This window comes from Leptinotarsa decemlineata, unplaced genomic scaffold (genome assembly GCF_025532065.1).
Source record: "Leptinotarsa decemlineata unplaced genomic scaffold, Ldec_3_MD MMD2_tig00002974_RagTag_RagTag, whole genome shotgun sequence".
NCBI lineage: Eukaryota > Metazoa > Arthropoda > Insecta > Coleoptera > Chrysomelidae > Leptinotarsa > Leptinotarsa decemlineata.
Window position 1 is genome coordinate 8,602,100 of NW_027412578.1, and position 11,574 is coordinate 8,613,673.

Genomic DNA, 11,574 nt, shown 5'->3' on the forward strand with positions numbered 1-11,574 from the left:
GGATCAAGTATGTATGGAAGTATGTAGCGCAATGAGTAAATTGATCAATTTATCTTTATCAATACGTTGACGCTGAGTCTACAGAGGAGATGGATGTCGAGTTTACGACTACAACTGACCTCCCTGTAATTTTAAATCAGGAGCGAAAGCTTCTCAACTCTCCAACTCTTCATCCAATAACTGAACCTAAAAAAAAAGAGCGGGGTACCTTATGAAACTGCCTTGCACCAAATTCTTGGGCGGCGTACGAAGAATCTGTTTTAGGTGGAGGAACAAACCCCCCATGAGCAGGTTAGCAAACGTCCAAAACGTTTACGTTCACGAGCGGGTTAGCAAACCAAAACCAGGTCCCCGCTGGAGACCAATTCAGGTTTTAGAGATCGGCAGAGCCGTACTCTTACCATCTGACCTGAAAGATCACTCACCATACAAACTAATCAGCTTCGTTAAGAAGCTGGGTTTATTGGGTCGAGTGTGAATAGGTGTGAGCCACACCTATTCACACGGTGGAGGGTCGAATAGACCCACTCACTTTGGACCTAACCTAACCTATGGCCCGAGCCTTCCTATTGTCATCTGCGCCATACTTCTAGCTTCATAATATATTCTAGCGGCCATGGATATAAAATACTCACCAATTAGGATAAAAATTGATTAACTACTGAAATAGCGACATCTGAATATTTTTGACAGATGGCATTTGAGAGACAGGAATAAATTATAGTTCAAAGCGATTGGAAAGAAAATAGTAGTTTTCATTCAAATCCATTGAAAGTTTTCCTGTGTATTCGCGATGAGAAGGATTTATTATTTATTCTTGGAAATATAAATGATAGATACACCAATATTCATTTCTTTCCTCAATTTATAAAATATATTCAGCCATAACTAACGACGATTACCGGAGGATTGTGATGAGGACACATTTGCTCGTAATAATCGCATCTACTAACTAAATTCTTGAAGAAGTGTGCTTCCAGTCCAGTTTCCTTTAAAAAAATAATATATAGTCAATGTTTTCTTCAATAGTCATATACGTTACCTCGAAATTATTTTGCCAATTTCACAGAAAAATCCACAAGATTCAAATTCCTTGAATGTCGAAACTACTTTGCATACGTGATTGAGTACGCAAGAGAATCCTTGAGAAGCCAATCTGAAAAAAAATATAGGAACCTAACCTCACTCTAGTACGTCATAGAGTTGAGATTGACAAAGTTAAACCAATTTTCAGAACAGGAAAAATATGACAGTTATAGACTCACAATTATTTTGAAAGTAATGCAGTCCTACATGTGTTTGAATATCTCAAGGAATCGATACTTTTCTGATGCACAACATGCATCAGAAAAGCAAAATAATAGCGAATTTCAAACGTGAATGAAGTCAGAACATTGAGTAATTATTCAAATTTCAATGCTCCAAATCAGCAAGAACAAACATTCTTGATATTGATTATGCACACATCTACGACTAGGTGATCTAACGGTACTAGTAACTGAAATATTTTCCATAACGTGATGTTCAAACAAATTTGCCCCAATTCAAATGACGATAAATATTTTCTTAACGTTTCTTCTGGATGAAACGCGCGTAAGAAAAAATATGGTATCGAACGCCCCATACGCAGGTAGTGAAATGAATTCAATCCGTCTCACGCGATTAGTGCCTTTTGCCATAATTGTTGTTACATTTTCCCTTTATGGTGTTTTGGGAAGTACAGAAATCTCCAAAGCGAGGGTGCGACGAAGTGTTTTGTTCACCAAAAGTAGCAAATTTTTTGTGAGTATAACAGAGCATATACAGTGAATTCCAGTTTAAAAATCTGTTTTTCTGTTAATCAGCTGTCGCCCCCACCATGAATAGGTCGCGACAGTAAAATAATCGTGAAACACGTCAACTTCAGTTTTTAGGGGGAGAAGTCTCTACATAAAAACCAGCCCTTTGTCATTAATCGATACTTCATTTGCTGTTTGAACTGAGCACCATTAACTCGCATTTAATTGGTGTAAACTCACTTCTGTTTTCTCCTTTCCATTCTGAAAAATATCAAGTTTCAGTAACATCTGCAGCACCTGGTAATTTCTACTGCAAATTATTTTCACCATATTGCAGGTTTTCTACGTTCGAAGAACAAACTCACTATTTCAATCCGCGTTTGAAGTTAAAACATTTTTTATAAAAGAAATACAAACAGAGCAAAAAGAAAACCTTTGTTAATAAAACTGAGCTGACAGTCACTATTTCAGGAAATGCAGGGAATTTTTGTGAAGATTCCTGCACTGAAGCCTGTCGAATATCATCCAACGCTCTTCGTGGTATTAAACAGGGTAGTAGTTGTTTTCTGATAGGCGTCAGTCCATTCAACTTACTGTGTTCATTTCTTTAGATTTATTTACTTCCAGTCTTCAAGCATAACCAACTGACTAATAAGAAAATTTTTCTTCCTTATTCAAAGGAATCGGACACATTTCGGATATACAGTTGGTTAGTACCTCGTGAAAGTGACATTTTGTTGTTCGCTCCAACCTAAGACGAGGAATGAAATACTCTGAAAGAATTTCAATTTTCAATTATGGAATATCATTGACTTTAGGTCGCTGATGGCGACTATCTTGCCCTGATGAGTAGCTAATGAGCCCGAAACTGGTCTGCAAGTGTGCCCGTTTCAAAATTGAAAATCGACTCTTTCAGTTGTATTGCTAATTGCATATGCAGGAAATTTTCTACTACTGTGAAGATTCCTGCACTGACGCCTGTCGGATATAATCCAACGCTCTTCGTGGTATTAGCCAGGGGAGTAGTTGTTTTCTGATAGGCGTCAGTCCATTCAACCTACTGTGTAGGTATATTCGAGACTGGCTTGAACGTTTAAAGTTCATTCCTTTAGATTTTTTATAAATACCGTCTTCAACGTATTTTCTGTCCTTCGAATCAAATTGTCCAGAAACTATTAGTTTACGGTTTTTAGCAATCCAACCTACCATTTTTCAATGATTTCTGATGATATGAGTAACATTGAGATCAGCTCAAAATTTTCTGGATTGTCAATGAAACCTCCTTTGTGCATAGGTGTCACTAAAGTTGGCTTTGATCTTGAAGAAATGGGATCTATTGTTAGGGAGACTTTTTCATTTTGTTCATAACTGTTTTCAGCACAGTTAGATGTTTTTGGGAGTAATGGTTACTAAGGACACTTCGAATATATTTTTCAGATGGGATTATAGAATATTTTTAATGTGAAAACAAACACTTGAACTCTAGATGGACGTGTGAGTCAATAACCGACAGCGATGTTTTGAACCACTAGGACTTATCAGTAGTCCTAGGCTGAACTGTCCTGAAAAAGGCAAACCTGTAAGTGAAGGCAATGACATCTCTCCTTACAAAGGTGATATCTACTGAGATCGACAAAAGATTGAATTCTCGAATATCAATATTCAGGTTTGTCCTTTTCAGGACAGTTCAGTGGTTCAACTTAGCACAACTGACGAGAACTGGTGTGTCGAAACATCACTGTCTGGTGTTGGATCACAAGTCCATCTAGCTGACTGCGCTTAAAGACAAAAGACAAATCTCTTTCGGTGAACGGTGTCAAAGTTTAGCTTTGTAACTGGAAACTTCGTTTATCTTTGATATTCGAGTATTGAGTTTTCTGTCGTCCCTAAAGTTGCATCTTCGTAGGAGGAGATGTCACCACCTTCAATTGAGTTCTATTTTATAGTAATTCTTTTGTTTCAGTTCCGTTTCAATGGCAAACTCAACACACTCAATTACACCACCATGATTGCTTTCGGATATACAGTCAGAATGAACTGGGATCTGCCACACGATACAAAAAATCGATTTTTGTTCTTCAAAAGGGATATTCACGAAGATATTGATGATATACCAGACCGGTGAGTGAAAGAAAAAATGAAATAAATTACACTACGAGGTTATGGTTAGAGCACAGTAAAAAATCAACCAGTAAGTCCACTCCCACTACTTTCATTCATAAATTCACAAAGTTCTCGGTGACCTCGAAACGAAGTGCGGAGCCGATTTCGTTCTTTTACCATAGGCGTGCGCTCATATAATAATGTCTTTTTTACATCTCCCATTTTCTAATCACTTAATAATGAAACAAACAACAATAACCAACTACAAAACCTATAAACAATAATAACAACAGCAAATAAACTAAACACAATATCAATTTCTCACCGTTTATTATAACTAATCCGATGCCCATAAAACCGTCGAATCCTTCGAAACTACAGCACTGAATGTGTTGGATGAGAATCTCATCCTAATAGAGGTTACATCCCTGATTAAAATTTCATGTTATGTGTAATTCGAGGTCTTGTTAACAAAGATTTTCCACACTTTTTTTTCTTCATTCAAGTAACACTTCATTGTGAGATTTTCACTGAACTGTTCACAAAACCGCAAAACGTGTTTCATTATACTTAAGTATAACACCTGAGCTGGAAAGTCTTGGGCCTAAGAAAGAAAACGCGTTTTTTTTGTTCAGAATTGGTTTTATTCATCAACGTAAACTCCATCAACAGTCACACAATCATTCCAGCACCGCTCTAACATTTCAATATCACTTTTCAGAACGATTTACCTTTTAACTCAGTTTCAGCAATAACCTCTTAATTCGAGCAAAATTTCTAACCGGAGGGAAATTTTTTGAGGTCTGCGAACAGCCAGTAGTCGCTAGGAGCCAAATCTGGCGAGCGAGTACGGTGGATGTGGGAGCATTTCGAAGTTCAATTCACATAGTTTCGCCATTGTTTTGATTGACTAGTGACACGGCTTGATAAAAAAAGCTTTTTCTTTGCCATATGCAATTTTGGCCTCAAAACGCTCCAATAGCTATATATAATATTATGTTGTGTCGAATACACCTGAATTAATTGAAACCACTAATCTTGGCCCGGGTCTCTCTGATCACCACGGACAAATCGCTACCTCTCGCTTGTCCTCGGTTCTCAATTCACTAACGAATGTAGGAAAATATTTTTACAGAAAAATTGATCAGAACTCCAGAAACGAGTTCAGATATTTACTTGCTAAAATTAATTTCGATACCAGTCACGTCAACGATGTTGATATCATATTTGACAACTACATGAATGATTTTCTTTGGTGTTTCAATTTCTCGTTTCCTAAAAAAACTACAAAAAATGTTTTTTTCAAAGAAAAGTGAAGGTTAAATAAAGGATTTGGATTGGTTACGCGAGAGGACAGCTGATGTAACGGTAAAAGGAATATTGATAAGAAAAAATTTCTCTCGAAAAAAAATCGCATTATGAAGCAATCATTAGTGAATCGGATAATTAAACGAAAACACCTTGGCACATTCTAAACAAAGTTAAAGGAAAACATAAATCTAACAAAATATCTGAAATTAATTTTAATAACGAGGTCCTAACCGAACCAAAAAACATGGCCCCTGTGTTTGGAAGATAAACAGTGATAACTGATAAATTGAATGAACATTTTTCAACAGTTTTCCACACAATTTACCATGTGAATTCAATCTTGCATCAATGTTCTTTGAAGCCGTCACAAAGGACGAAATACTTCAGGTTATAAACTCAATACCGAATAAGGACGGACGTAATTCCGATTTCAGTAATTAAAGACACCAGTGATATAATTGCACCAGCTTTCGAGCATATTATCAATATGTCCGTATTGCAAGGCAAATTTCCCTCTAGCCTCAAATTAGCCTCTATAGTTCTTATTTTTGAAAAAGGCGATCCAAGTAATATTGAGAATTATAGATCAATCGCTTTACCAAGCATTTTTTTTAAACTGATAGAGAAAGTAATGGTCAATAGAATTACAAATTTTCTCAACACACATCAGATTTTATGTGACAACCAGCATGGATTCCGTAGTGGTTTATCAACTGAAACAAGCACGATTGAATCTGTTCAATATGTCAACAACAAAATGGACTCTGGCGAATTTGTGATCTCAATTTTCTTTGATCTTACTAGAGCTTTCAACTCGGTCGATATTTCTTTCATATCTGATAAATTGAATAACCTTGGTGTCCGCGGCCCAATCAATGAGTGGATCGTGTCCTTCCTCGAACGAAGAAAGTTCATTGTTGAGATTAATGACGTCATCTCAGAGGAATTTGAAACAGATATTGGTACACCCCAGGGAAGCGTACTCGGTCCTCTAATTTTCCTCATTTTCATTAACGACCTTCCCATTCACATATCTCAAGGAAGGGTGCTTATGTACGCAGATGATACTTGCATTACTGTGTCAGATACTTCATCTGTGAGACTATCTGAGAAGGTCAACACAATCCTAAGAGAGTTCAAGGACTGGTGCTTTAAAAATAAACTTATGATGAATCATAATAAGACGGAATATATAGAGTTTTGTAGCAAACATAGAACACCTCTGCGTTTACCGCTCTCATTCGAAGGAGTGTCAATTGAACCATCTGAAATGGTGAAGTTCTTAGGAACACAAATCGACTGCAACCTCTCATGAAACTCGCATGCAGATGTAGTTTGTGGCAAGCTGAATAAATTTTTTTATGTGGTCACCACACTCCAAAACATGCTGGAACGAGATAGTCTGCTTGAAGTTTACTATGCACTGGGGTACTCCGCTTTTCATATAGTATCGTTGTATGGGGTCAAGCGTCCGAACTACAAAAGAGTGCAAAAACGTATTATTAGACGTATTTTGTGCTTATCTTATAGAATATCATGCAGAGACACCTTCAAAAGTAATAAAATTCTCACGGTGCCCTGTATTTATTTAATAAAACTTTTGACTCACATTTTCAAGAACCTAAGCAGCTTTAGAAAGCATTGCGATATTCACATGTATGACACCAGAAATAAAAGAAATATCCTACCGAAAAAAATTTGCCACTCCATGCAAAAAAAGCTCCAGTGACTACTGGAATTCGTCAATTCAACATTCTGCCCCTCGAATTGATAGACAGCAGTCCAGATATCTTCAAACGCAAATTAAAGAAAGTATTGGCCGAAGGATGCTTTTACTCCCTCCGTGAATTTGAACTTTTTTGTCGTTAGTGACTTTCAGTACTGACCTTCTCATGTTTCTTCATATTTTGCTTTATCTGTGTGTTATTTTTAACAGGCGGTGAAATATGTATCACTGAAATATTCGATTCATATTCGGTTTTTGACTCGATGTTTTATAACATTCAAGAATGTAATCTTTTTTTTAACCATTATTTATGTATGTCATTTTATTTGTATATATTCATTAGACACAATTTAATTTGTGATCTATTCTTCTTAATATGATATGGATGCAATAAAATTTAAATTTGAATATAATATTCACTATTTATGGTGGTATTTTCCTTCTCAAGATAGTCGATGCATATTAAACCACGCACATCCAGAAATACCGAGGCCACATTCTTTCCAGCCGATTGTTGTGCTTTTGGACCCTTTGGACGATGTTCACCAGTTACTCTCCACTCAGATGACGATCGTTTTGATTCCCAAGTGAAGTGATGGACCCATACTTCATCCATTGTCACACATCGACCCAAAAATTCCGATTTGTTGTATTTAAACATAGCCTAACACTGCTCAGAATCATCAAGACGTTCTTGTTTTTGGTCAACAGTGAGCTCACGCGGCATTCAATTTGACTGATAGTCAAATGCAAATAACTCACGTATTTTCACTTTTCGATCATTCAAAATGATTTCATGGATTTTTAAAAATGTTTTCTGGTGTTACTGCCTCAGTTTGACGTCCACTGCGTTCTGCATCATCGGTAGTATCTCTACGACCACGAATGATGTCAGCAAACCAACGTTTAATTGTTATTTCTTATGGAGCGGAGTCCTTATAAAACTTTTCAAGCCATTGCTTTGTTAGTCTCGAGACTTTTCAGGCCAGGCTTGAGAAAGTTGTTGTATAGTGCTGCGATTCTGCAAACTGGTGAAAATCTCACATGAAGTATTACTTGTATACGTCATGGATTTTCATCAAGTATCAGCCAGTTCCATCACATATTTATCTATATTTTTTTCAGATTGGCTTCTCAAGGATTTTCCTGCGTACTCAATCACGTATGCAAAATAGTTTCGACATTCAAGGAATTTGAATCTTGTGGATTTTTCTGTGAAATTGGCAAAATAATTTCGAGGTAACGTATATGATTATTGAAAAAAATATTGACTATATGTAATTTTTTTTAAGGGAAACTGGACTGGAAGCAAACTTCTTCAAGAATTTAATTAGTAGATGTGACTATTACGAGAAAATATGCCCTCATCACAATCCTCCGGTAACCGTCGTTAGTTATGGTTGAAAACATTTTATAAATTGAATAAATAAATGAATATTGGTGTATCTATTATTTATATTTCCAAGATGTTTTGAATAAATAATAAATCTTTCTCATCGCGATTTCACAAAAAAAATGTCAAATGATTTGAAGGAAAACTACTATTTTTCCTTCAATCGTTTTGAACTATAATTTATTCTTGTCTCTCAAATGATATCTGTCAAAAATATTCAGATGTCGCTATTTCAGTAGTTAATCAATTTTTATTCTAATTGGTGAGTATTTTATATCCATGGCCGCTAGAAGCAGAGCACAACGCTAGACGTATGGCACAGATGACAATAGGAAAGCTCGGGCCATAGGTTAGGTTAAGTCCAAAGTGAGTGGGTCTATTCGACTCTCCACCGCAACCCGCAAGGGTTTATTTTGGCTTCTTAACGAAGCCGATTAGTTTGTATGGTGAGTGGTCTTTCAGGTCGGATGGTAAGAGTACGGCTCTGCCGAACTCTAAAAACCTGATTCGGTCCCCAGCGGGGCAGGCACAAAGTATGTGCTCTGCTGTTTCAACATATTCCAAACAGAGGCGACACACACTGTGCATATGATGATTCAAATGACAGTGACCTGTAAGAAGGCCTGTTAGACATCGTAGTTCATTCCTACTGTAGTCCAACAATTGTTTGGTATCAAGCTTCGAAGGGTGAATCGCTCGTTTCCTAAAAAAACTGCAAAAAAAAGAATTTTTCCATGAAAAGTGACAAAATCAAATTTTCACAAGAACTAAACCAAACGAGAGAAATGTTGGAAGATTTGGATTGGTTACGCAAGAGGACAGATGATGTATCGGTAAAAGAAAATTATAAATGACTGAAGAGGAACATTGATAAGAAACTTTCTCTCGAAAAAAAAAAACATTATAATGCAATCATTAATGAATCAGATAACAATACGAAAACACTTTGGGACATTGCCAATAAAGTTAAAGGAAAACATAAATCTAACAAAATATCTGAAATTAATTTTAATAACGAGGTCCTAACCGAACCAGAAAACATGGCCCCGGTGTTTGGACGATATTTATCAACAGTGATAACCGATACATTGAATGAACATTTTGGTCAACAGTTTTCCACACAATGTACCACAGGTGAATTCAATCCTGCATCAATGTTCTTTGAACCCGTCACAAAGGACTAAATACTTGAGGTTATAAACTCATTACCGAATAAAAAATCTACAGATCCGGATGAAATTCCGATTTCAGTAATTAAAGACACCAGTGAAATAATTGCACCAGCTTTCGAGCATATCATCAATCTGTCCGTATTGCAGGGTAAATTTCCCTCTAGCCTCAAATTAGCCTCTATAATTATTATTTTTAAAAAAGGCGATCTAAGTAATTTCGAGAATTATAGACCAATCGCTTTACTAAGCATTTTTCTAAACTGATAGAGGAAGTAATGGCCAATAGAATCACACATTTTCCCAACACATATAAGGTTTTATGTGACAATCAGCATGGATTCTGTAGTGGTTTATCAACTGAAACAAGTACGATAGAATTTGTGTAATATGTCAACAACAAAATGAGCTCTGGAGAATTTGTGATCTCAATTTTCTTTGATCTCACTAGAGCTTTCGACTCGGTCGATATTTCTTTTATGTCTAATGAATTAAATAACCTTGGTATCCGCGGCCCAATCAATGAGTGGATCGCGACCTTTCTCGAACGAAGAAAGTTCATTGTTAAGATTGATGACGTCATCTCGGAGGAATTTGAAACAGATCCCCAGGGAAGCGTACTAGGTCCTCTAAATTCCCTCATTTTCATTAACAACCTTCCCACTCACATATCTCAAGGAAGGGTGCTTATGTATGCAGATGATACTTGCATTACTGTGTCAGATACTTCATCTGTAAGACTATCCGAAAATGTTCGTATATGACTGAGAGAGTTCAAGGATTGGTGCTTTAAAAATAAACGTCATAAATAAAAATCACAATAAGACGGAATATTTAGAATTTCATAGCAAACATAGAACACCTCTGCATTTACCGCTCTCATTTGAAAGAGTGTCAATTGAGCCATCCATAATGGTGAAGTTCTTAGGAACACAATTCAATGGCAACCGATCATGGAACTCGCATGTCGATGTAGTTTGTGACAAGTTGAACAAATGTTTTTATGTGGCCACCACACTCCAAAGCATGCTAGAACGAGAATGTCTGCTTGAAGGTACTCTGGGGTACTCTGCTATTTCATATAGTATCGTTGTGTGAGGTCAAGCGTCCGAACTACGAAAAGTGTTTGTGTTGCAAAAACGTATTATTAGACGTATTTTCTGCTTATCTTATAGAACATCATGCAGAGACCCTTTCAAAAGTAATAAAGTTCTCACGGTGCCCTCTATTTATATATTAAAACTTTTGACTCACATTTTCAAGAACCTAAACAGCTTTAGAAAGCATTGTGATATTCACATGTATGACACCAGAAACAAAAGAAATATCTTACTGAAGAAAATTTGTCATTCCATGCAAAAAAAAGCTCCAGTGTATACTGGAGTACGTCTATTCAACATTCTGCCTCTCGAATTGAGAGAGAGCTGACATCCAGATATCTTCAAACGGAAATCAAAGAAAGTACTGGCCGAAGGATGCTTTTACTCCCTCCGTGAATTCGAACTTTTTTGTGGTAAGTGACTTTCAGTACTGACCTTCTTATGTTTCTTCATATGTAGCTTTATCTTTGTGATGGTCTTGTGATTTTTTACAGGCAGTGAAGTATGCGTCACTGAAATACCCGATTCTAATTCGGTCTTTGACTCGACGTTTCATAACATTTAAAAATGTAACCCTCTTTTTTTTTAACCATTATTTATAGTTGTCATTTTAATTGTACATATTCATCAGACATAATTTAATTTGCGAACTTGGACTAATTCGATCTATTTTTGTTAATGGCATATGGATGCAATAAAATTTGAATTTGAATTTGAATTTGAATTTGAATTTGAATGTGAATTTGAATTTGAATTTGAATTTGAATTTGAATTTGAATTTGAATTTGAATTTGAATTTGAATTTGAATTTGAATTTGAATTTGAATTTGAATTTGAATTTGAATTTGAATTTGAATTTGAATTTGAATTTGAATTTGAATTTGAATTTGAATTTGAATTTGAATTTGAATTTGAATTTGAATTTGAATTTGAATTTGAATTTGAATTTGAATTTGAATTTGAATTTGAATTTGAATTTGAATTTGAATTTGAA

At 35.9% G+C, this 11,574-nt stretch overlaps 1 protein-coding gene across 1 annotated transcript; it reads left to right on the plus strand.

Annotated features, from left to right (window-relative positions):
* The first annotated feature begins 1,445 nt into the window (after positions 1-1,445).
* LOC111506366 (uncharacterized) lies at positions 1,446-8,355 on the plus strand. The gene is made up of 4 exons (XM_023161418.2): positions 1,446-1,782; positions 3,742-3,899; positions 8,044-8,157; positions 8,211-8,355. The coding sequence occupies exons 1-4, from the start codon at positions 1,549-1,551 to the stop codon at positions 8,320-8,322; spliced, it is 618 nt and encodes a 205-aa protein (XP_023017186.2). The 5' UTR covers positions 1,446-1,548; the 3' UTR covers positions 8,323-8,355.
* Positions 8,356-11,574: the final 3,219 nt, after the last annotated feature.